At 42.2% G+C, this 27081-nt stretch overlaps 1 protein-coding gene across 1 annotated transcript in view; it reads left to right on the forward strand.

The window, feature by feature from the left end:
• Window positions 1-27081, forward strand: part of HUWE1 (HECT, UBA and WWE domain containing E3 ubiquitin protein ligase 1) — a 689948-nt gene that overhangs the window by 522514 nt on the left and 140353 nt on the right. The window contains exons 50-54 of the mRNA XM_053695471.1: window positions 11880-12013; window positions 12124-12341; window positions 12511-12799; window positions 22820-22922; window positions 23018-23561. Coding sequence (XP_053551446.1) covers window positions 11880-12013; window positions 12124-12341; window positions 12511-12799; window positions 22820-22922; window positions 23018-23561 — 1288 coding nt within the window. The remainder of the gene's footprint in view (window positions 1-11879; window positions 12014-12123; window positions 12342-12510; window positions 12800-22819; window positions 22923-23017; window positions 23562-27081) is intronic.

The following is a 27081-nucleotide window of genomic DNA, read 5'->3' on the forward strand; positions in this document are numbered from 1 at the left end:
GGGTTGTTAACCGCGCTTTACAAGTACCCAATACATATGTCTTTATAAGGTTTCTCTGTTCCAGCTTACAGAGCCTTATGGTTAGAGCCTTGTTCAACGGATGTACGCTCTAGGTCTAAGCTTTTAGCGATTTTCTTTCAAGGGAGACCTTGTTGGGATCTGGCTTGGCGGAAATGATTCTTTTAAAATTTTAAAGAATTAAAAAAAAAAAATCCAAATAGCTTGTTGTTAAATCAGGGACAGCATGAAGGTCTTGCCCTCGATCCTGGACCGGACCTTTTAGGGGGCGGACTTTCCGTCTTCGTTCAGGCTTGGGTTCAAGATGTTCAGGGTCCCTGAGCAATAGAAGAGTATCCCAGGGATACAAAGAGTTCAAAAGTTTTCCTCCCAGAGGTATTTGTCTGTTTTCAAGATTATTTGCAGATCAGACAAAAGGAGAGGCGGTCTTACACTGCGTAGAAGACCTCTCAGATATGGGAGTGATTGTTCCAATACTGGTTCAGGGTCTGGGTTTTTCTACACCAGACCACTTTTTAGATCTCAAGAGTCTAGACAATTTTCTTAGTGTACCGTCCTTCAAGAGGGGAACTTATCGTCTTTGTCTTCCCTTGCTCCAAGAGGGTCAATTTTTACAACAGTGGATTTTAAGGACGTGTACTTAAATGTGCCATCTCAAGAATCGTCTTAAGTGCTAAGGTTTGTCTTTCTGGACAAACGTTTCCAGTTCGTGGTTTGGCTTTTTTAACAGCTCTGAGTTTTTACAAAGGTTCTGGGGTTGCTGTTAGGTGGTGCTTCGGTGACGGTGCATTGCAGCGGCACCCTATCTGGACGACACCCTAGTTCAGGCGCCATCCTTTCAGCGGCACCCTATCTGGACAACACCCTAATCCAGGCGCCATCCTTTCAGCAGGCAAGATTTCACGTGGACATGTTATCCTTCCTGCGATATCACGGGTGGAAGGTAAATTTGGAAGAGGTTCCTTTGTTCCATGTACAAGGGGTAACTTTCTGGGAACTATAGTAGTTTCCTTATCATTGAAGATTCTTCTGACAGATTGTCAGGAAATCAGAGATTTTCGATCATTGTCTAGTCATTCAGTCCTCTCCTTGGCCTTCAGGGACTAAGTGCATGGAAGTAATTGGGCTGATGGTGGCGGTAATGGACATCATCACGTTTGCTTGGCTCCATCTCAGACCTCGGCAGTTAAGCATGCTCAGGCATTGGATCGGAGATGATACGGATTTCTCTCCTCAAATTCTACTGAAATCATCTCTCCTACGGTACTTGCATTTGCAGACCATCTTGGGTGATTGTGACGACAGACGCCAATCTTCTAGGTTGGGGAGCAGTCTGGGGCTCTCAAAGGGTTCGGTCTCAGTCAGAGGCTGTTCTTCCTTTAAATATTCTGGAGCGGAGATCGATCTACGATGTTCTGCTGGTCTGACTGCAGTTAGCCTCAGTCCAGTTTGTCAGGTTCTAGTCGGTTAGAATAACGTCAGTGGCTTACATCAGTCATCGGGGAGGAACGAAGAGTTCCATTAGCGATGACGCAAGTAGCCAAAATACTCAGTGGGCGGAGGCCAGTCTTGCTGCCTGTCGGCGATCTCCATCCCAGGGGTGGACAAATGGGAGGCGGATTTCCTGAGTAAGCAGACTTTTCATCTGGGGGAGTGGGATCTCCATCTGGAATTGTTCTCCAGCTTTTTCTTCAGTTTGCTTTCTTCCTCGGGTGATTGCTCGAATCATGGGGAAGGGGGCATCGGTGACTCTCATAGCACCGGCTTAGCCTCACAGGGTTTGGTATGCAGGTCTGGTGGCCATGTCATCTCTGCCACCTTTGAGAGTTCCGTGAAGAGGGACCTTCTAATCAAGGGCCCCTCCTTCACCCAAATCTGTGTTTTTCTGAAACGGTCTGATTTGAGATTGAGCGCTTATTATTATCCAAGCAGGGTTTTTCAGAATCCGTCTTAGAGGCCATGATTCAGGCTCGTAAGCCTGTAACTAGAAATATTTTCCTTAAGATATGGTGTAAATATCTCTATTGGGGTGAATCCAAGGGCTACTCACGGAGTAGAGTTAGGATTCCTAGAATTTTGTCTGTTCTCCAAGGGGTCCGGAGAAAGGATTATTGACAAGTTCCCTAAAGGAGAAAATCTCTGCCTTATCTTTGTTACACAAACATCTGGCAGATGTTCCAGATGTACAATCATTTTGTCAGGCTTTGGTCAGGATCAGGCCAAACCAGTTCCTCCTCCATGGAGTCTGAATTTAGTGCTTAAAGTTCTTCAATGGGCTCCATTTGAGCCTATGCATTCCTTAGAACTTTCCAGTGTCAGAGCTCTCGGCCTGGCAGTTTGAGTCTTCTTACCTTATTTTTCATTCAGATAAGGTAGTTTTACGTGCTAAATTGGGATTTCTTCCTAAAGTTGTTTCTATCGGAACATTGATCAGGGGATTGGTGTTCCTTCCTTGTGTCCTAGTCCTTCTCAGAAGGAACATCTTCTACTCAATTTGGACGTGTTTTGTGTCTTAAAGTTTTATCTACAAGTGACTAAGGATCTGCGTCAGTCTCCTGCTTTGTTTGTGGTGGGTTTTCAGGAAAACGTAAGGAATAGAATGCTACGGCTACTTCTCTTTCTTTTTGGCTGAAGAGTATCATACGTTTTACATATGAGACCGTTGGACATCAGCCTCCAGAGAGAGTTACGGATCATTCCACGAGGGTTGTTGTTCCCTCATGGCCATTCAAGAATGAAGCTTCTGTGGAACAGATTTGCAAGGCTGCAACTTTTTTTTTTTTTTTTTTTCACACTTTTTCAAAGTTTTACAAATTTGATACTGTTGTCTCGGCTGCGGCTGCTGTTGGGAGAAAGGGTTCTTCAAGCAGTGGTGCCTTTCATTTAGGATTCCTGTCTTGTCCGTCCCGTATCATCTGTGTACTCTAGCTTGGGTATTGAATCCCATTAGTAATTAAGATGATCCGTGGACTCGTGTCTTAAAAAAGAAAAGAACATTTATGCTTACCTGATAAATTTGTTTCTTTTAGACACGATGAGTCCACGGCCCGCCCTGTTCTATGAGACAGGTGATTAATTTTTTGTACACTTCAGACACCTGCACCTTGGCTTTTCCTTTCTCTTCCTAACTTTGGTCGAATGACTGGAGTGGGGAGGGAGGGAGGGGAGGAGCTATATAACAGCTCTGCTGTGGTGCTCTTTGCCTCCTCCTGCTGACCAGGAGGCGTAATTCCACAAGTAAGGATGAAATCCGTGGACTCATCGTGCTTAAAAAGAAACAAATTTATCAGGTAAGCATAAATTTTCTTTTTCGTTCCTTTCGAAATTTCAAGGGAAATTCTGCTGCTTCCTCTTCCATGCAAGATCAGTCTAAACCTTCCTGGAGACCCAATCAGTCTTGGAATAAGGGAAAACAATCTAAGAAGTCTGCTATTGAGTCAAAGACAGCATGAAGGGCCTGCCCCCGATCCGGGATCTTGTATGGGGCAGGCTTTCCTTCTTCGCTCAGGCTTCGGTTTGAGATATTCAGGATCCCTGGGCAGTAAACATAGTGTCCTAAGGATACAAGCTAGAGTTCAAGAGTTTTCCTCCCAGAGGTTTCTGTAGACCAGACAAAAAGAGAGGCGTTCTTACACTGTGTAAGAGACCTCTTCGACCTGGGAGTGATAGTTCCTGTCCCGATACAGGAACAGGGTCTGAGGTTTTATTCCAATCTGTTCGTGGTTCCCAAAAAAGAGGGAACCTTCAGGCCAATTTTAGTTCTCAAGAGTCAAAACAAATTTCTCAGAGTACCGTCCTTCAAGATGGAAACTATTTGTTCCATTCTTCCTTCGGTCCAAGAGGGTCAATTTATGAAAACAGTGGATTTAAAGGACGCGTACCTGCATATTCCCAGTCACAGGGATCATCTCAAGTTTCTAAGGTTTGCCTTTCTAGACAAACGCTTCCAATTCGTGGCCCTTCCTTTCGGTCTTGCTACAGCTCTCAGAATTTTTTCAAAGGTTCTGGGATCTCTGTTGGCGGTGCTCCGATTAAGGGGCATTGCAGTGGCACCCTATCTGGACGATATTCTGGTTCAGGCTCCATTCTTTCAACAAGCAAGATCCCACACGGAAATGTTATCCTTCCTGCAAACTCACGGATGGAAGGTAAATTTGGAAAAGAGCTCCCTAGTTCCAAATACAAGGGTAATTTTCTTGGGAACCATAATAGATTCCCTATCAATGAAGATATTTCTGACAGAAGTCAGGAAATCAAAGATTTTCGATTCTTGTCTAGCGCTTCAGTCTACTTCTCGGCCATCAGTGGCTCAGTGCATGGAGGTAATCGGGCTGATGGTTCATCTCTCCCAGGGAACCTGCTTTCGCAGACCCTCCTGGGTGATTGTGACATCAGACGCCAGCCTTTTGGGATAGGGGGCAGTTTGGGGTTCCCTAAAGGCTCAGTGAGTTTGGACTCAGTCAGAGACTGTTCTTCCTATAAACATTCAGGAGTTGAGAGCGATCTTCAATGCTCTTCTAGCCTGGCCCCAGTTAGCCTTAGCCCAGTTTATCAGGTTCCAGTCAGACAACATAACTTCAGTCGCTTACATCAATCATCTGGGAGGAACGCGGAGTTCCTTAGCGATGACAGAGGGTAGCCAAGATTATTCGATTTGCGGAGTCTCACTCTTGCTTTCTTTTGACGATCCACATCCCAGGGGTGGACAACTGGGAGGCGGACTTTCGGAGCAGGCAGACCTTCATCTGGAAGTGTTCTCCAGCCTGATTCTCAAGTGGGGTCAGCCAGAGTTGGACCTTATGGCATCTCGACAGAATGCCAAGCTTCCGAGGTATGGATCAAGCTCCAGGGATCCTCAGGCTGTACTGATAGACGCTCTGGCCTGGCCTCGCAGGATTTGGTTTGCAGATCTGGTGGACATGTCATCTCTTCCACCCTGGAGACTTCCGTTGAGGAAGGACTTTATACTTCAAGGGCCTTTCTTTTATCCAAATCTAGCTTCTCTGAAGCTGACTGCTTGGAGATTAAATGCTTAATCTTGTCCAAGCAGGGCTTTTCAGAATCGGTCATAGAGACCATGATCCAGACTTATATGGCGTAAATATCTTTATTGGTGTGAATCCAAGGGCTACTCATGGAGTAGAGTTAGGGTTCCTAGTATTTTATCTTTTCTACACGAGGGCTTGGAGAAAGGGTTATCGATAAGTTCCCTAAAGGGTCAAATATCTGCCTCGTCTATTTTGTTACATAAGCGTCTGGCGGATGTACCAGACGTGCAATCTTTTTGTCAGGCCTTGGTCAGAATCAGGCCTGTATTTAAACCAGTTACTCCTCCTTGGAGTCTTAATTTCGTTCTTAATGTTCTTCAAAAGGCTCCGTTTGAGCCTATGCATTCCTTAGATATTAAGTTATCTTGGAAAGTGTTGTTTCTTGTTGCAATTTCTTCTGCTTATAGAGTGTCGGAGCTCTCGGCATTGCAGTATGAGTCTCCTTATTTTCTATTCGGATAAGGTAGTTTTACGTACAAAATTAGGATTTCTTCCTAAAGTAGTTTCTGACCCCAACATTAATCAGGAGATTGTTGTTCCTTCCTTGTGTCCTAATCCTTCTCAGAAGGAACGACTTTAGACGTGGATCGTGCTCTAAAATTTTACTTACAGGCGACTAAGGATTTTCGTCAGTCCTCTGCCTTGTTTGTGGTTTTCTCGGCAAAACGTAAGGGACTGAAAGCTACGGCTACTTTTTGGCTGAAGAGTATAATAAGTTTTGCCTATGAGACTGCTGGACAGCAGCCTCCAGCGAGAGTTACGGCTCATTCCACGAGGGCTGTTTCCTCATGGGCATTCAAAAAATTAAGCTTCTGTGGAAGAGATTTGCAAGGCTGCAAGTTGGTCCTCTCTTCACACTTTTCAAAGTTCTATAAATTTGACACTTTTGCCTCGGCTGAGGTCGCTTTTGGGAGAATGGTTTTTCAAGCAGTGGTGCCTTCCGTTTAGGTTAACTGTCTTGTCCCTTATCTGTGGACTCTAGCTTGGGTATTGATTCCCAGTATTAGATGATCCCTGGACTCATCGTGTCATTAAAAAGAAAAGGAAATTTATGCTTACCTGATAAATGTATTTCTTTTTTGACACGATGAGTCCACGGCCCACCTTGTTCAATAGACAGGTTGTGGAGTTATAAACTTCAGACACCTCTGCACCTTGTTACTTCCTTTCTCTCCTATACTTCAGTCGAATGACTGGAGTGGGAGGGGAGGGAGGTGATATTTATCAGCTTTGCTGTGGTGCTCTTTGCCGCCTCCTGCAGGGCAGGAGTGGTATTATGAGTAGTAATTAGATGATACGTGGACTCATCGTGTCAAAAAAGAAATACATTTATCAGGTAAGCATAAATTTCATTTTTATTTCTGGGACACGCTGCAGAGAAAATAGATAGCACTTTACAATACATTGTGGAACAAGTTACATTCGCCTATGATAGGGGGATGTTTATTAAGGGCAGCAGTAGCAGGCACTGGGACGAGGAGACTCTTGGCTTAGTTCATGGTGGTGGTTTTTTTTTTTGGTTTTTTTTTTTACTTTACTCCCGACGGCTGTGGTAATACATTTAGCCGAACAGGAGTTTCATGTTACGCCCACGAAGGGGCGGAGTTTGCTACGGCGGCAGTTCCTATTGCGCGCCTTTTTTCCCTGTCTCACTTCCTGTGTTCCGAAGTTAGGAAAACAGCTGCGTCACTCATATAGCAGCGTTGCGTTTACCGGACCGAAATTTGTAAAAGGTTGAGTCTGGATTATATCAGTTTTCCTTTTCTTTTTATTGGTGAATAAGGATGGACCAAGAAACCCTGCAAGATGTTACATGTTTATGTTTTGATGCTAATGTAGAACCACCAATCCCTTTCTGTTCCTCTTGTATTGAGAGAACTTTACATTACAGGGATAGACTTTTTCCTGAGCCAACATTGTCTAAGGTGGATGCTGTTCAGGAGTCTTTTGACAATGTTCAAGATATGCCGCAGCTTTCTCCTGAAGCGTCCCAAAATTTAGCTTCCATACAGCCAGTGCCCTGTGCTTCCTCTATTACTCCACCTGGAGTTACCCTACAAGACATCGCTTCCCTAATCTCATCAGCGGTATCTGATGCGTTGTCTGCTTTTCCCATGCTGCAGGGAAAGCGCAAGAGGAAATGTAATCAATCAGTGAGTAAGGTTGCTGAAACAGTAGTGGCTATTCTGAATGTCCCTTCCCAGAAACCTGAAGAGGAAGATACATCGGTAGCATCTGAGGGTGAAATCTCAGATTCAGAAAGTGTAATACCTTTAGCTGACACTGAAGTTGTTTCTTTCAGGTTAAAGCTTAAACACCTCTGTTACTTAAGGAGGTTTTAGCTACCCTGGAGGACTCGGACACTACTGTCGTAGTCAATCCAAAGAAGTCTAGTAAACTAAACAAGTATTTTGATGTACCTTCCATGGTGGAGGTATTTCCTGTACCAGATTGAGCTACAGAGATTTTTGCTAAGGAATGGGAGAGACCCGGTATCCCTTTTTCTCCATCCCCTATATTTAAGAAGATGTTTCCTATAGCAGACTCTATCAAGGAGTCTTGGCAGACGGTACCCAAGGTGGAAGGAGCAATTTACACGCTAGCCAAGGGAGATACTATTCCCATAGAGTATAGTTGTTCCTTTCAGGACCCTATGGATAAGAAGTTAGAGGGTTTACAATGGTAACCTGTAGTTTGTATGGCTGTCACCAGTGCGGCAGCGTACTGGTTTGATGTGTTGTCTGATTCTATTGGACAGACACCCCTCTCAAAGTAATAGGATAAAGGCCCTTAAGTTAGCCAACTCTTTTATTACAGATACTTCCCTTCAGATTATTAAGCTGGGAGCTAAGATTTCAGGCTTTGCCATATTGGCCCGCAGAGCATTATGGTTAAAATCTTGGTCTGCGAATGTTTCATCTACAGTATAGGAGAAATAAACAAAAAGGACGTCAGAGTAATTTCGTTCCTTTAGAGGTTTCAAAGGAAATCCTTCCACTCCCTCTTCCAAGCAGGAGCAGTCTAAGCCTTTCTGGAGACCCAATCAGTCTGGGAACAAGGGAAAGCAATCCAAGAAGCCTGCTGCTGTTGAATCAAAGACAGCATGAAGGGCCTGCACCCGATCCGGACCGGATCTTGGGGGGGGCAGGTTTCCTTCTTCGCTCAGGCTTGGGTTTGATATGTTCAAGATCCCTGGGTGGTGGACATTGTGTCCCAGAGATGCAAACTACAGTTCAAGACTTTTCCTCCCAGGTGCAGATTTCTGCTTAAAAGATTATCTGCAGACTAGACAAAAAAAGAGGCGTTCTTACACTGTGTACGGAACCTCTCCTACCTGGGAGTGATAGTTCCTGGTCCAATGCAAGAACGAGGTCTGGGATGCTATTCCAATCTGTTCGTAGTTCCCAAGAAGGGGAGGGGAACCTTCAGACCAATTTTAGATCTCAAGAATCTAAACAAGTTTCTTAGTTTCCATCTTGTAAGACGGCACTCTATCGTTCCATTCTTTCTTGGTCCAAGAGGGTCAATTATGACAACAGTGGATTTGGAGGACGCATACTTGCATGTTCCCATCCACAAGTACCATCACAAATTTCTAAGGTTTGCTTTTCTAGACAAACGCTTCCAGTTCATGGCTCTTTCTCGGCCTTGCCACAGCTCCCAGAATTTCTTAAGGGTTCTGGGATCACAGAGGGTAGTGCTCTGATTGCAGAGCATTGCAGTGGCACCTTCTCTGGACGACATTCTGGTTCAGGCACCTTCCTTTCAGCAAGCAAGTTCACGCACGGAAATGTGGTTATTTTTCATGCGGTCTCACGGATGGAAGGTGAATTTGGAAAAGAGTTCCTTAGTTCCAACTACAAGGGTAGTTTTGTTGGTGAACTATATTAGTCTCCTCATCAATTAAGTCAATGAAGACAGTAGTCAGAAATTCAAGGATTTTTGATTCTTGCCTAGCACTTCAGTCTTCTCCTCGGCCATCAGTGGCTCAGGGCATGGAGGTAATTGGGCTGATGGTAGCGGCAATGGACATCATCCAGTTCCCCCGTGTCTACCTCAGTCCTCAGCAGTTAAGAAGTCTCAGGTAGTGGAACAGAGATTATGCGGATCTGTCTCTGCAGTTTCAGTCGGAGCATTAGACAAAGGATTCTTTGGTAGTTGTCTTAGGATTTTCTCTCCCAGGGAACCTGCTTTCGCTTTTCTTCTGGGTGATTGTGACAACAGATGCCAGCCTTTTGGTCTGGGGAGCAGTTTGGGGCTCTCTAAGAGCAGGGAACATGGACCCGGTCGGAGTCTGTTCTACCCATAAACATTTTGGAATTGAGAGCAATCTTCAGTCCTCTCCTAGCCTGGCCTCAGTTAGCTTCGGCCTGGTTCATCAGGTTCCAGTTAGGCTTACATCAACCGTCAGTAACTCTGAGTTTTCTTGGCCATGACAGAGGTGTAGCCAAGATCGTTCAGTGGCCAGAGACCCACAATTGCTGTCTGTCGGCGACCCACATCCCAGAAGTGCACATCTGAGAGGCGGTCTTCGTCAGTAGGCAGACCTTTCACCCGGGGGAGTGGGAACTCAAACCGGGAGTGTTTTTCCAGCCTTATTCTCAATGGGGTCAGTTGCAATTGAATCTCATGGCTTCTCGACAGAATGTCAAGCTTCTGAGGTACGGGTCGAGGAACTCTCAGGCTGTACTAATAGACGCTCTGGAGGTACCTTGGCATTTCAGTCTTGCATGCTTATTCCTCCGTTTGCTTTTATTCCTTGAGTCTTGGTTCGAATTAAGCAGGAGAGGGCGTCTGTTATCCTCATTTCACCGGCGTGGCCCCGCAGGATTGGTATACAATCCTGGTGGACATGTCACATCTTCCACCTTTGGAGACTTCCTTTGAGGAAGGACCTTCTACTTCAAGGACCCTTCTTTTATCCAAATTCAGCTTCTCTGAAGCTGACTACTTGAAGATGGACTCTTTATTTTATCCAAGCGTGAATTTTCATAATCGGTCATTGAGACCATGATTCAGGCACGTAAGCCTGTGACTAGGAAAATTTTACCCATAAGATATGGCGTAAATATTTATGCTGGTGTGAATCCAAGGGCTACTCTTAAAAAGAGTAGAATTCGGATTCCTAGAATTAGAATGTTCGGAGAAGGGATTATCGGCAATTTTCCTAAAGGTTGAGTAACTGCCTTGTCTATTTTGTTACATGATCGTCTGGCGGACTTCCTAGACGTACATTCGTTTGGTCAGGCCTTGGTCAGGATCCGGCCTGTGTTCAAATCAGTTACTCCTCGGAGTCTTAATTTAGTTCTTAAGGTACTTCAAGGGGCTCCGTTTGAGCCGCTGCATTCCTTAGATTTTTCCTCTGCTTGTAGAGTGTCAGAGCTCTCGGCTTTACAGTATGAGTCTCCTTACCTTATTTTCATTCGAATAAGGTGGGTTTACGTTCTAATTTAGGGTTTCTCCCTAAAGTGGTTTCAGATCGGAACATTAATCAGGAGATTGTTGTTCTTTACTTGTGTCCTAATCCTTCTTTTTATGAGGAACGGCTTCTACACAATCTGGACGTGGTACGTGCACTATGATTCTTTGTACAGGCGACTAAGGATTTTCGTCAGTCTTCTGTTTAAAGTAAGAGACCGAAAGCTACGGCTACTTCTTTTACTTTGTGGCTAAAGAGTATCATTTGCTTTGCTTATGAAACTGCTGGACAGCAGTCTCCCGAGAGAGTAACGGCTTTGTCTGCGAGGGTTGTTCCCTCTTCCTGGGCATTCAAATTGAAGCCTTATGGAACAGATTTGCAAGCCCGCAACCTGGTCCTCTCTCGACACTTTTTCAAACTTTTTTTAAATTTGACTTTTTTTTGCCTCGGCTGAGGCCTCTTTTGGTAGAATGGTTTTTCAAGCAGTGGTGCCTTCCGTTTAGGTTTCCTGTCTTGGCCCTCCCTTATCTGTGTACTCTATCTTGGGTATTGATTCCCAACAGTAATTAATGATGATCCGTGGACTCGGGTCATTTAGAAAGAAAACAAAATTTATGCTTACCTGATAAGTGTATTTATTTCTTGACACAATGAGTCCACGGACCGCCCTGTTATTTAGACAGGTTCTTAGTATGTTATAAACTTCAGACACCTCTGCACCTTGTTTCTTCCTTTATCTCCTTTACTTCGGTCGAATGACTGGGGTTTGTGGGAAGGGAAGTGATACTTAACAGCTTTGCTGTGATGCTCTTTCCAACCTCCTTCTGGGCAGGAGTAATATTCCCAATAGTAATTAGATGATCTGTGTATTCACCGTGTCAGGAAAGAAAGAAATTTATCAGGTAAGCATAAATTTTGTTTTTATTTTCAAATGTGCTTTGTTCTCTTGGCATCCCTTGTTGAAACAGAATACGCACATATCCAACACAGGTGGAAGCTAGCTGCTGATTAGTGCCTGCACACATTTGTCTCTTGTGATTTGCTAACTAGATGTGTTCAGCTAGCTGCCAGTAGTGCAATGCTGTTCCTTCCAGAAAGGATAACATAATGAAGTAAATTTGATAAAAGTAGTAAATTGAAAAATTGTACGTTGTATATAAATCATGAAGGAAAATTTGGGGGTTTTCTGTCCCATTAAGACCATGTAGTCTTTACATAATTCACTTTTTTTTTTTTTTTTAAATGATCTTTGAATTTGAAGGTTTTTAATGAGAAAAAATAGTTAAGTAGAATTCTCCTGATTAAATAAACTTTCATCTGTGTATGTACCAGGCTGGGTACTGTAACTTCCCACTGCCTAATGAAAAATATTTGAGTATCTTTCAATCTTCCAGCTTCCCAATCATCCTCCCAACTTTTGTGCCATCCCCCAGAGGCTCTGCTGTGTCCTTGCTTACAACAGATTCACGTGGGATCCTTGAGGAGCCTCTGCCCTCCACTAGTAGTGAAGAGGAAGATCCGTTAGCAGGTAACTGAAACCTTGTGACATTTACTTATCCTTTATTATTTAGGCATATTTCTGAAGTATGTGTAATAGTAATTATGGTTGTCACTTAAACCTTTTCCTTTTTTAAATAGGAATAAACCTTCCTGAAGGAGTAGATCCTTCCTTCTTGGCTGCCCTTCCTGAGGACATTCGTAGAGAGGTGCTTCAGAACCAGCTGGGCATTAGACCACCTTCAAGGCCTCCTCCCACTGCAGCACCAGTTGTTCCACCACCTGTGGTGGGTAGCGCTAGTGTTTCTGAGGTTAGCCCAGAGTTTCTGGCAGCGCTGCCCCCAGCAATACAGGAAGAGGTGAGACTTCGCTAACAGTTTGTGTTTCACGTGTAGAAAATGTATATTTTGTTATCCTTACCTTACATGGATGATGCAAGGCTCTATTTTTAGATGTTTCTATTATGGGTATATGAAAGGTGCAACTTGCGGCACATCTCAATTAACTTCCTTTACCTGTATCATTTAGGTCCTGGCACAGCAGAGAGCAGAACAGCAGAGACGTGAACTTGCCCAGAGTACCACCTCTGACACCCCCATGGATCCTGTCACCTTTATCCAGACACTGCCTTCAGACTTACGGCGGAGCGTATTGGAAGACATGGAGGATAGCGTCCTTGCTGTGATGCCCCCGGACATTGCTGCAGAGGCGCAGGCTTTGCGCAGGGAGCAGGAGACAAGGCAGAGGCAATTAATGCATGAGAGACTGTTTGGTCATAGCAGCACTTCTGCCCTCTCTGCCATCCTCAGGAGCCCTGGTAATGTTAGCACTGTACATTAATATGCACTGTACACTAGGCATTATATTGTATTTATGAGTGTTAACAAATCTGTACCGGTCCTTATATAATATTAAATCAGTAGTTATAGGATCCCAAAATAGCAGCTGCTAATAATCAACGTAAACCAGAGTACTGTACAAGGAGGTGTGTAGTCATATGGATTTGTGCCAATTCCTTAGTAACATAATCTTTAGTGAAGCTAGATACTGCATTTATCTCCTCATTATGCCTGTTCCTTTTTTTTTTTAATTAGCAGTTTATCGAGTTTTTATCTGCAAAACGTTGATACTTAAAGGGATACTAAACCCATTTTTTTTGCGTGCTGTTTGTTCTGTTTTCTTTCATGTAATTGGCAAGAGTCCATGAGCTAGTGACGTATGGGATATACAATCCTACCAGGAGGGGCAAAGTTTCCCAAACCTGAAAATGCCTATAAATACACCCCTCACTACACCCACAATTCAGTTTTTACAAACTTTGCCTCCTATGGAGGTGGTGAAGTAAGTTTGTGCTAATATTTCTACGTTGACATGCGCTTCTCAGCATTTTGAAGCCTGATTCTTCTGAGTACAGCGAATGTCAGAGGGATGTGAAGGGAGTATCACCTATTGAATGCAATGGTTTTCCTCACGAGAGATCTGTTTCATAGGTTCTCTGTTATCGGTCGTAGAGATTCATCTCCTACCTCCCTTTTCAGATCGACTATATACTCTCATATACCATTACCTCTACTGATAACTGTTTCAGTACTGGTTTGGCTATCTGCTATATGTGGATGGGTGTCTTTTGGTAAGTATGCTTTTATTACTTAAGACACCTCAGCTATGGTTTGGCACTTTATGCATTAATATAAAGTTCTAAATATATGTATTGTACTTATATTTGCCTTGAGTCAGGTTCATGTATTTCTTTTTTGCAGACTGTCAGTTTCATATTTGGGGAAAATAAACATTAAGAAATATTTTTCTTTCCTGTAGTTTAAAATTGACTTCTTTTTTCTTTGCAAATTGCGGGCAGGATTAGGCCCGCGGGTGCGCCAAATGCTAGGCTTTATTGCGTCATTCTTGGCACGAGAATTTTTTGGCCCCGAAAGTACGTCCGTTGACGCAAGTACGTCATTTCCGGCGTCATAATTGACGCCGAGTTCCTTACACAAGGTTGCGTCGTTAGTGACGCGAGTGTCCGGACGTTGTTGGCGCCAAAAAAAATTCAGTTACGTTGTGCGTCATACTTGGCACCAAATTTTCATTATTTTTTCACCTCATTGCTATTTGCCGATTTGCCTTTTTCTATGTCAGAGGGCTATGCTATTTGCATTTTTTTCCCATTCCTGAAACTGTCATATAAGGAAATTGATAATTTTGCTTTATATGTTGTTTTTTCTCTTACATTTGCAAGATGTCTCAATCTGATCCTGTCTTGGAAGTATCTGTTGGAACTTTGCTGCCTGATATCGGTTCTACCAAAGCTAAGTGCATTTGTTGTAAACTTGTGGAGATTATATCTCCGTATGTCATTTGTAATAGTTGTCATGATAAACTTTTACATGCAGATAATGTGTCCATCAGTAATAGTACATTGCCGGTTGCAGTTCCTTCAACTTCTAATGTACATGATATACCTATGAATTTTAAAGAATTTGTTACTGATTCTATTCAGAAGGCTCTGTCTGCTTTTCCGCCTTCTAATAAACGTAGAAGGTCTTTTAAAACTTCTCATAAGGTTGATTAAATTTCAAATGACCGACAACATACTGAATTATCCTCCTCTGATGAGGATCTATCTGATTCAGAAGATCCTTCCTCAGATATTGACACTGACAAATCTACTTATTTATTTAAAATGGAGTATATTCGGTTTTTGTTAAAAGAAGTGTTAATTACTTTGGATATTGAGGAAACTAGTCCTCTTGACATTAAAACTAGTAAACGTTTAAATTCTGTTTTTAAACCTCCTGTGGTTACTAGAATGGAATAAGCTGGGTACTTCTTTTATTCCTTCTTCAAGGTGTAAAAAACTGTATCCTTACCAGCAATTTCAATAGAGTTTTGGGAAAAGATCCCCAAAGTTGATGGAGCTATTTCTACTCTTGCTAAACGTACCACTATTCCTATGGAAGATAGTACTTCTTTTAAAGATCCTTTAGATAGGATACTTGAATCTTATCTGAGGAAAGCCTATTTATATTCAGGTCATCTTCTCAGGCCTGCAATTTCTTTGGCTGATGTTGCAGCTGCATCAACTTTTTGGTTGGAGAATTTAGCACAACAAGAATTGGATTCTGACGTATCTAGCATTGTTCGCTTACTGCAACATGCTAATCATTTTATTTGTGATGCCGTTTTTGATATTATCAAAATTGATGTTAGATCCATGTCTTTAGCTATTTTAGCTAGAAGAGCTTTGTGGCTTAAATCTTGGAATGCTGATATGACATCTAAGTCTAGATTGCTATCTTTCTTTCCTAGGTAATCATTTATTTGGTTCTCAGTTAGATTCTATTATTTCAACTGTTACTGGGGGGAAGGGAGTTTTCTTTTACAAGATATGACGAGTCCACAGATTTCATCCTTATGGGATTATGCCTTCTGGTCAGCAGGAAGTGGCAAAGAGCACCACAGCAAAGTTGTATATATATAGCTCCTCCCTTCCCTCCCACTCCAGTCATTCTCTTTGCCTGTGTTAGTGATAGGAAGAGGTAAAGTGAGGTGTTAGTTTAGATTCTTCAATCAAGAAGTTTTTGATTTTAAAATGGTGCCAGTGAGTACTATTTTTCTCAGGGAGAAATCGTCGGTCTATAAATTCCCAAAAGAGAGTTCACTAACTCCACAGACAAGGGTTCCCTTCTTGGGAACTCTTAATAGATTCCATATCCATGAAAATATTCCTGACAGAGGTCAGAAAGTTAAAGATTCTGAATACATGCCGAGCCCTTCAGTCCAGTCCTCGGCCATCAGTGGCTCAGTGCATGGAGGTAATTGGATTGATGGTGGTGGCTATGGACATCATTCCGTTTGCTCGTTTTCATCTCAGACCGCTACAACTGAGCATGCTCAGACAGTGGAATGGAGATTATGCAAATTTGTCTCCTCAGATAGATCTGGATTAGGAGGCTAGAGACTCTCTTCTTTGGTGGTTGTCGCCGGATCATCTGTCCCAAGGGACTTGCTTCCGCAGACCCTCATGGATGATAGTGACAACGGACGCCAGTCTACTAGGTTGGGGTGCAGTCTGGAATTCCCTGAAAGCTCAGGGTGTGTGGACTCGGTCGAAGTCTCTACTTTTCCAATCAATATTCTGGAATTGAAAACAATATTCAATGCGCTTCAGACTTGGCCTCAGTTGGCTGCGGCCAAATTCATCCGGTTTCAGTCGGACAACATCACGACTGTGGCTTACATCAGTCATCAGGGAGGAACAAGGAGTTCCTTAGCAATGACAGAAGTATCCAAGATAATTTGGTGGGCGGAGGCTTACTCTTGTTATCTGTCAGCAATCTACATCCCAGGAGTGGACAACTGGGAAGCGGACTTTTTAAGCAGACATTTCATCCGGGGGAGTGGGAACTCCATCCGGAGGTCTTTGCCACTCTGATTCTCAGATGGGGCAGACCGGAATAGGATCTGATGGAGTCTCGTCAGAATGCCAAGCTTCCAAGATACGGATCCAAGTCAAGGGATCCTCAGGCCGAACTGATAGATGCCTTGGTCGTTCAACCTAGCTTATGTGTTTCCACCGTTTGCTCTCCTTCCCCGGGTGATTGCACGGATCAAACAGGAGATGGCTTCAGTAATTCTAATCGCGCCTGCGTGGTCTCGCAGGACTTGGAATGCCGATCTGGTGGACATGGCCTCTCTGCCGCCGTGGAAGCTTCCATTGAGGCAGGACCTTCTCATTCAGGGACCCTTCCATCATCCAAATCTAGTTTCTCTGCAGCTGACTGCTTGGAGATTGAACGCTTGACTTTATCTAAGCGGGGGTTCTCTGATTCGGTCATTGATACATTGATTCAGGCACGTAAGCCTGTCACTAGAAAGATCTACCATAAGATATGGCGCAAATATCTTTATTTGTGCGAATCCAAGGGCTACTCATGGAGTAGAGTTAGGATTCCCAGGATTTTATCTTTTCTCGAAGAAGGATTGGAGAAGGGGTTATCAGCAAGTTCCTTAAAGGGACAAATATCTGCTTTGTTGATTTTACTACACAAGCGTTTGGCAGATGTTACAGACGTTCAGGCTCTGACCAGAATCAAGCCTGTGTTTAAACCAATTGCTCCACCCTGGAGTTTGAATTTAGTTCTTAATGTTCTTCAAGGGGTTCCGTTTGAACCCATGCATTCCATAGATATTAAGTTATCTTGGAAGGTTTTATTTTTGGTTGCTATTTCTTCTGCTCGTAGAGTTTCCGAGCTTTCAGCGTTACAATGTGACTCTCCTTATCTTATTTTTCATTCTGATAAGGTGGTTTTACGAACCAAACATTTTCTTCCTAAGGTTGTTTGTAATAAGAATATTAATCAGGAAATTGTTGTTCCTTCATTGTGTCCTAATCCTCCTAAGAAGGAGCGTTTGTTGCATAACTTGGATGTGGTCCGTGCCCTGAAGTTTTACTTGCAGGCGACTAAAGAATTTCGTTATCTTCTTTATTGTTTTTTCTGGAAATCGTAGGGGTCAGAAAGCTACGGCTACCTCTCTCTCTTTTTAGCTGAAGAGTATCATCCGTCTGGCATATGAGACTGCTGGACAGCAGCCTCCTGAAAGAATTACGCCTCATTCCACTAGGGCTGTGGCTTCCTCATGGGCATTTAAAAACAATGCTTCTGTTGAACAGATTTGCAAGGCTGCAACTTGGTTGTCTCTTCACACTTTTTCCAAATTTTACAAATTTGATACTTTTGCTTCCTCTAAGGCTGGTTTTGGGAGAAAGGTTCTTCAAGCAGTGATGCCTTCCGTTTAGGTTCCTGTCTTGTCCCTCCTTTTTATCCGTGTCCTATAGCTTTGGTATTGTATCCCATAAGTAAGGATGAAATCCGTGGACTCGTCATATCTTGTAAAAGAAAAGGAAATTTATGCCTACCTGATAAATTTCTTTTACGATTTGACGAGTCCACGGCCCACCCTGTCATTTCTAAGACAGGCATTTTTCTTAATTTTGTTAAACTTCAGTCACCTCTGCACCTTTTGGCTTTTCCTTTTTCTTCCTAACTTCGGTCGAATGACTGGAGTGGGAGGGAAGGGAGGAGCTATATATACAGCTCTGCTGTGGTGCTCTTTGCCACTTCCTGCTGACCAGGAGGCGTAATCCCATAAGTAAGGATGAAATCCGTGGACTCGTCATATCGTAAAAGAAATACATTTATCAGGTAAGCATAAATTTCCTTTTTTTTCCCCTCAGGATAAAAAACCTAAGGGTGTGGCTCCTTTTATACCTTGATAGGATCCACGGTTAATATCCTTTGAAGGGGGTTTATTGAACAGTTGGGGGTTAAGAATCAGTGTATTAATTATTTACATACTGCTTTGTGTGATTTTTTTTTTTTCCTGGACTGAAAGATTGTGTTTTTGGCTGGAACAAACAGGTTTCACTTTTAAGTTTCACTTGCGTTTTTGAAAGTGATGCACAGCTCCTATTACTTTCTGTACTAGTAATAAGAAGGTAAGTACGGTCTTGCACTCCATGTGACCGGGTGTGGTCTATGTTAATTTCCTCCATTCCGGTCTGAGACTTGAACCTGAGGAGAGCGTTTCCTCTGTTAACTGTCTGGGTCTAGGAGGGGGTGAGTGCCCCAGCCATTGGGAGTATAAAGGTGCAGTTTTCTATAATAAAAAACATTTTTGTTTGTGTCGTCCTGTGGGTATAACCTAAGCTATGGCAGACTGACATATTAGAAGGTACTCCTTCTGTACTAAATCATACCTGTTTATATTGTGAGGAGGCCGTGATTTCCCTGCCCACTCTTATCTTCCACATGCCTTAACACCTTTATAAAGTCTAAGAAGGGAGACAAGCCTGCTAAGGCTCTTTAGTCCCTCTGAGTCATCTACCTCTCAGGAGTCGGCGTCCCGTGAGATTACTACCCTTGCTTCATTATCCACTTCACATGCAATTCCCCGTAGCACATCTAATCCTCCATCCGGCGGGGGTCTTCTTCTTGCGGACTTTGCCGCGCAGTTACAAATGGCGGTGTGTGCGGCCCTCAGTGCATTACCTCGCTCTAACAAACGCAAGAGAAAGGTTAAACATAGCTCTCCTGACCCGGAGTCATCTAAATATTTATCAGATTTAGCTATTATGTCCCAGTTATCTGATGATGAGTTAACCTCTATAGCTTCAGAGGGTGAAATTTCTGGGTCGGGGTCCTTAGCGTCTGCTGCGGACGAACCGTCCTTTAGATTTAAAATTGAGCACTTGCGGGTTTTTTTTAAAGGAGGTTCTGTCTACGTTAGAGGTTCCAGAGGCTGTGCTGCCTTAAGAACCTATGATACCTAAATTAGACAGTTTATGAAGACAGGAAAGTTCCTTTGACTTTTCCTGTGCCGGTTAAGATGGCAAACAATATTAAGAACGAATGGGAAAGAATTGGTTCTTCCTTTTTCCCCTTCATCTACTTTTAAAAAGTTGGTCCTGGACTCTCAACTGGATTTGTGGGGCTCCGTTCCTAAGGTGGATGGTGCTATCTCTACGCTTGCTTAACGTACTACTATACCTCTTGAGGATAGTTCTTCGTTCAGAGAGCCGATGGATAAGAAAATGGAAACCTTTCTGAGAAAGAGGTTTCAACATAAGGGATTTTTGTTTCAACCGGCGGTTGCAGGAGCGGCTACCCTACTGGTGCAACTCTGTCAGAACTCATTGAGGTGGAGTCTCCCCTCGAGGATATTCAAGACAGAATTAAAGCTCTGAGAATGGCTAATTCTTTTATCTGTGATGCAAACATGCAAATTATTCGCCTAAATGCAAAGGCCTCTGGCTTTGCTGTCCCAGCCCACCGGGCGCTCTGGTTGAAGTCTTGGTCTGCGGGATATGACTTCTAAGTCCAGACTCCTTTCTCTTCCCTTCAAGGGAAAGATTTTATTTGGTCCAGGCCTGGACTCCATTATTTCTTCGGTTACCGGAGGCAAGGGTGCCTTCTTATCGCAAGATAAGAACAAGTGTAAGGGAAGGCAATCTTCTAATTTTCATTCTGACAAATCCTAACGACAACAATCCTCCTCCAAGGCCGAGCAACCCAGTAGTACTTGGAAGCGAGCTCAGTCCTGGTATAAATCCAATCAAAATAAGAAGCCCGCCGAAAACAAGTTGGCATGAAGGGGCCTCCCCCAATCCGGGATTGTATCGTGTAGGGGGCAGACTGTCTCTCTTTTTTCAGAAGCCTGGTTCAAGGACGTACAGGATCCGTGAGTGCTGGAGGTTGTATCTCAGGGATACAAGTTAGGCTTCAAATCTTATCCGCCAAAGGGCAAATTTCTTCTCTCAAATTTGTCTACCAGACCAGAAAAGAGGGATGCCTTTCTAGGGTGTGTTCTGGATCTGTCCTCCTTTAGGAGGTGTTGTCCCGGTGCCTATCAAAGAAAGAGGTTTGGGGTTTTATTTAAACCTTTTCGTGGTCCCAAAGAAGGAGGGAACTTTTCGCCCAATTCTGGACCTAAAGTGCTTAAAACAGATTTCTCAGTGTCCCTTCAAGATGGAGACAATAAGGTCCAGCCTTCCTTTGATTCAGGAAGGCCAGTTTATGACCACTATAGATCTGAAGGACACTTACGTTCATGTTCCAATCCACAGGAAACACTTTCAGTTCCTGAGGTTTGCATTCCTGGACCAGCACTTCCAGTTCATTGCCCTTCCGTTTGGCCTAGCTACTGCTTTAAGAATCTTTACGAAGGTTCTGGGGGCTCTTCTTGCCGTTGCCAGAACTCAGGGTATTGCAGTAGTCCCATACTTGGACAATATTCTGGTGCAAGCACCATCCTTTCGTCTTGCGGAAGAATTCTCTGAGTCCCTTCTCAGTCTTCTTCGAGCACATGGATGGAAGATAAACTTGGAAAAGAGTTCTCTTATCCAGAGGTGTTTGCAGATATATGCAGCAAGTGGGGGATGCCGGAGATAGATCTCATGGCGTCCCGTCTCAATACCAAGCTACCCAGGTACTGGTCGAGGGATCCCCAAGCGGATCTTATAGATGCACTAGCAGTGCCCTGGAGGTTCAAACTCCTATCTTTTTCCTCCATTACCGCTTCTTCCTCGAGTGGTGGCCCGCATCAAGCAGGAGCGGGTATCCGTAATCCTGATTGCTCCATCGTGGCTGCAAAGGACGTGGTTTGCGGATCTAGTGGGGATGTCATCTCAGTGAGTTACCTTGTCGCAGAGACCTGGTGATACAAGGTCCATTTGTTCATCAAAATCTAGATTCTCTGAAGCTGACTGCGTGGAGATTGAACGCTTAGTATTAGCCAAGAGAGGTTTCTCTGACAGTGTCATTGATACTCTTATTCAAGCTAGTAAAGCAGTTACTCGGCGTATCTACCACAAGGTGTGGAGGACCTACTTAGTCTGGTGTGAAGAGCGTGGTTTTTCCTGGCACAGAGTTAAGGTTGCCAGGATCATATCTTTTCTCCAGGACGGGCTGGAGAAGGGCCTTTCTGCTAGTTCCCTGTGGGCCTGTCGGTTTTATTGCACAAGAGACTGGCTGAGCTTCCAGATCTGCAGTCCTTTAAGGCTCTGATTAGGATCAGACCTGTGTTTAGATCTGGGGCTCCTCCTTGGAGCTTAAATCTTGTTCTTCGGGTTTTTGCAACAGGTTCCGTTTGAGCCTCTGCATTCTGTTGACATTAAATTGTTATCTTGGAAGGTTCTCTCTTTATTGGCTATTGCCTCTGCGTGCAGAGTTTGAGATCTCGGCTTTGTAACGTGAGCCCCCTTATCTGATTTTTCATGCAGATCAGGCAGTTTTACATACTAAATTAGGTTTTCTTCCTAAGGTTGTGTCAGATTGCAACATCAATCAAGAGATTGTGGTTCCTTCTTTGTGTCCTAATCATTCTTCATCAAAGGAACGCTTACTTCACAATTTGGATGTATTTTGCTCCTTGATGTTCTATCTTTAAGCTACCAAGGAGTTTAGACAATCTTCCTCTTTGTTTGTTGTCTATTCGGGGAAGCGTAAGGGGCAGAAGGCTACTTCGAATTCCCTATCTTTTTGTTTAAGGAGTTTCATCCGCTTACCTTACAAGACAGCGGGACATCGTCCTCCTGAGAGGATATTGGCTCATTCCACTAGGGCAGTGGCTTCCTCTTGGGCCTTTAAGAACGAGGCCTCTATGGATCAGATTTGTAAGGCGGCTACCTGGTCCTCCATACTTTTTTAAAAATTTTACAAGTTTGATGTTTTTGCTTCGGCTGAAGCCGCTTTCGGGGGAAAAGTTTTGCAGGCTGTGGTACCCACAGAAAAGGGTCCGCCTCTTCCTTTTTGTTCACTCCCGTTATTCATTGTGTCCTCTGGAGCTTGGGTATAGTTTTCCCAACAGTAAGGAATGAAGCCGTGGAGACTCCTATCTTAGGAAGGAAAACATCATTTTTGCTTACCAGATCAATTCCTTTCCTTCCGGATAGGGAGCGTCCACTGCTCTCGCCCAATTTTTGTCTATAGGCGGTCCCCTATTTATTTTATTCTTCTGGCACCATTTATACCCTAATGTTTCGCCTACTTTTTCTAGTTCCCTCGGCAGAATGACTGGGGTAATGAGGAAGTGGGAGGTATATTTAAGCCTTTGGCTGGGGTGTCTGCGCCTACTCCTGGTGGCCAGGTGTTGTATTTCCCAACAGTAAGGAATGAAGCCATGGAGACTCCCTATCCAGAAGGAAAGGAATTTTTCTGGTAAGCATAAATTAAGTTTTAAAATTCTTAAGAGTAATATTTGTGGTTGAATTTAAAGCTGGGGAATGTTTTAAAGCAGTGTTTTATCTTTCCTAACATTGATTCCTATTTATTTGAAGCCTTTACAAGTCGATTGAGTGGCAACAGAGGTGTTCAGTACACACGCCTGGCTGTACAGAGGGGAGGCACTTTCCAGATGGGAGGGAGTAGTACCCATACCAGGTATTGAACTCCTTTTAGACCATACCTAGTCCGTAAAACAGTTTTAGCTCCTCAGTCTGTCTACATTTATAATATGGTATTGTTTGTATTTTCAGGCCAGCAGGCAGTAATGTGGACAGCTTGCTTCGGTTGCGAGGTCGACTATTGCTAGATCATGAGGCCCTTTCCTGCTTGCTTGTGCTGCTGTTTGTTGATGAGCCCAAACTAAATACCAGTCGGTTACACAGAGTGTTAAGGAACCTCTGCTATCACGCTCAGACACGTAATTGGGTCATCAGGAGTTTGCTGTCTATACTTCAGAGAAGCAGTGAGAGTGAACTTTGTATAGAGAGCCCAAAGACGCCTGTTGGAGGACTTGACAAAAGGGGCAGTACCAAGGCATGCTCCTCTAGCCACGACAGTCGGCCCTTGGAGCTATTGCATAAGGTAGAATCAAAGAACTCTAACCAGCTGTCCTGGCTGTCGGTGTCCATGGACGCAGCTCTTGGTTGTCGCACAAACATCTTTCAAATCCAGAGGTCCCTGGGTCGCAAGCACACAGAGAAGCATGCTGCATGTGGCTCAACTGTTCACATACACCCACAGGCAGCCCCAGTCGTGTGCAGACATGTGCTCGATACACTCATACAGCTAGCAAAGGTGAGTCAGTGACAAGATCTGAGGGTTTCATCCAGTGCTGTGGGGGGCTGCTCTATATTCTATAACTTCATTAATGGGGCACATACCCAACATAGGATAAGAAAAAATGTAAATGTTAGAGGAAAAAAACATCAGATAAAAACCAAAAACATGGCATCTTAGACCTCAACTTCCCGTCTTTCTATTTAAAGGGGTGGAACAGAAGCTAATTGCTCAATGGGGAAAACCTCTCTATGCAGGTGATCGGAAATTGAAAAGTGTTATACATATTTAAAGGTGCACATATCTTAATTCAAAATATAAAATATATAGTACAGCAATATAATACATAGAAATCACAACAGCATAAAGGAAATACGTATAAGTGAACAACATATAATGTAAATTGATTTGGCCATTAATCATAAACCTGTAACTTGAAATAGTATCATCATAATGCCAAAAAAGGAAGGATGTAAAATAGTTTGTCGTCGACAAAAAAAACAATACTAAAAATGAATTTAAGTATTAATATTGAAGCCTAACGAAACGCTAGTATGTAAAGTAAAAAAAACAATAGGCCTCTCTTGGCTAACAATGCCTCCCTCTATCAATGAAACGCCGACAAAATTAAAATAATTGTATACAGTAATAAAATGGGAGGCTAATGGTGAAGTGAACTTTCATTTCTATATCATTCAAATTTAAATAACACTAGTCCTACAGTTTGTACAAGAATTCAATGTAAAAACTTTGGGTCACTGTAGATTGAAAAACTGTAGTAATTTGTGTATTATGACAGATATGTTACAACTTAAAGGGACCAGAAATCCACAATTAAGACAGATCACACAATTTTAAACTTTCCAATTTACATCTATTACTTTGTATGATTCTCTTTGTATCCTTCATTGGGACTACTGGGAGCTAGCTAAAAGACAATAACGAGGCAATATATACTCATCCACCAATTAGCAGCTTCTAAAACTGCAAAGGGATACTTAAAGGATACAAAGAGAAATAAAACAAATTAGATCATTGCAATTAAACTGGTAAGTTATTAAAAATTGCATGGTCTATCTGAATCATGAAAACTTTAATCCACTCGGTGTTAGGAAAAAAAAGACAAATTGAGTTTACTGTACAATTTCATACTCATATAAGACTAGTGGAAACTTTTTAGCTCTGTATATGTGTGTGTCTATATAGCATATTCACCTATTAGGGATGTGCTTTCAGACCTTTTTTTTTTCAGCTCCAAAAAAAGCCAAATGCTGATGGCATTGCCATATTTGGCATTTGTAAAACATTTTGATACACATCCCTACTATATACATTTGATAACTTTGTATACATCTATACATTTTATTTAACATTTGTTTTACCTCCTGGAAAAAGTCGATTCCACCACCGCTTTTTATTGGTTTCCTACTAAATGCAAGGGCATGGTAGGTTGGTCCCTGGATTTATTGCAAGCTTTCTTGCAAGTAATCTTAAGTTCAGAAATAATTTTTGAGAGCACATTTGGAGGCCCGTAGTCAATGCTGTAGTTTAGTGGTGCATTATTATTACAACAGGAAGAATGCACTTTCAGCACTGCTTTAAAGGAAGGTTAAAATGACACTTTAAAAATGCATGCTCTAGCAGAATTGTTAAACAACTTCCCAGTCTACATCTATGATCAAATTTGCTTTGTTCCCTTGATATCCTATATGATATCCTAGGACCAGTCAACACAGTAGATTTGCATAATCAACAAATGCAAGATAACAAGACAATGTAATAGCACTTAGTCTGAACTTCAAATGAGTAGTAGATTTTTTTCTGACAATTTTAAAAAGTTATGTCTTTTTCCACTCCCCCTGTACCATGTGACAGCCATCAGCCAAACAAAAATGCATACACGTACCATGTGACAGCCATGAGCCATTCACAAATGCATACACACTTATTCTTGCACATGCTCAGTAGGAGCTGGTGACTCAAAAAGTTTAAATATAAAAAGACTCTGCACATTTTGTTAATGAAAGTAAATTGGAAAGTTATTTAAAATAGCATGCTCTATCTGAATAATAAAAGTTTAATTTTGGTTGTGTCCCTTTAAGCTCTTACCTAGATAGGCTTAAAGGGACATGAAATAAAGAAAAGAAGGTACTGGCACTAGAAGCTAGGGTTAATCTGATTAGCAAATAATAAGTGAGATTTCACTCCGATATAAGAAAGGATAAATAAGTATTTATTCCGATAATATATTTAAAAACAAGATATGTACATGAATGTGGAAAGCAATCAAATATATATATTAAAAGCGTGTCTAATCCAAACACCTAGTTCCTTTAAATAATAAAGAACTATATTCTAACACCTAAACTCTAATGATGAGCTCGATATAAGCAGATTACAGAAGAGAGGTGTGTTATAGGTTATAGCTATGGAGATTCCAAGTGTGCAATGCGTTATTATAGTGTGTACACTAACACAAAATAAGACTAGTTATATATCTAAACATATAATCCTATCCTGAATACAATAGAATGACAAGCAATACAAAGTAAATAAAATAAATATATCTGGACGTACAGTTAATTGTTATAAATCCAATAGTAAAATCGTTAAAAACAGTATAACGTTATAAATCTATTAGTTAAATCGTCAAACTCAATTTAAACCATAGACAATCAAGCTTAAACAATAAAATGTATAAATATGTTATCTTCCTTCAAGAAAAAAAGAAAGTCACTAAAAAGTTACTCTCATATGCAGATGATCTTGCTCCAAAGAGTATTGGATCACTCTGATATCATATATGAGAGCGGTACCTTAACATAAAGGTGTGAGCACAATGTTATCTATATGACACACATGAACTAGTACTGTCCAACTGTGAAAAACTTCACAACGGGTTTTCAACGGGTTAGAAATCAGTTTTAGCCTAACTAGGTTTAGCTTTTCAAAAATACCACCAAGGGAACAAAGCAAATTTAATGATAAAAGTCAATTGGAAAGTTGTTTAAAATTGCACGCCCTATCTGAATCATGAAAGTTTAATTTTGACTAGACTTTTCCTTTAAGCTTGATTGTCTGGTTCAAATTGAGTTTAACGATTTAACTATTAGATTTATAACGTTATACTGTTTTTAACGATTTTACTATTGGATTTATAACGATTAACTGGACGTCCAGATATATTTATTTTATTTACTTTGTATTGCTTGTCATTCTATTTTATTCAGGGTAGGATTATATGTTTAGATATATAACTAGTCTTATTTTGTGTTCTTGTACACACTATTATAACGCATTGCACACTCCCCATAGCTATAACCTATAACACACCTCTCTTCTGTAATCTGTTTATATCAAGCTCATCATTAGAGTTTAGGTGTTAGAATATTGTTCTTTATTATTTAAGGGTACTAGGTGTTTGGATTAGACACACATTTATATATAGATTTGATTTCTTTCCACATTCATGTACATATCTTGTTTTTAAATATATTGTTATCGGAATAAATACTTAATCAAATAATAAGTGAGATTT

The sequence above is a fragment of the Bombina bombina genome, chromosome 12, assembly GCF_027579735.1.
Source record: "Bombina bombina isolate aBomBom1 chromosome 12, aBomBom1.pri, whole genome shotgun sequence".
Taxonomy (NCBI): Eukaryota; Metazoa; Chordata; class Amphibia; order Anura; family Bombinatoridae; genus Bombina; species Bombina bombina.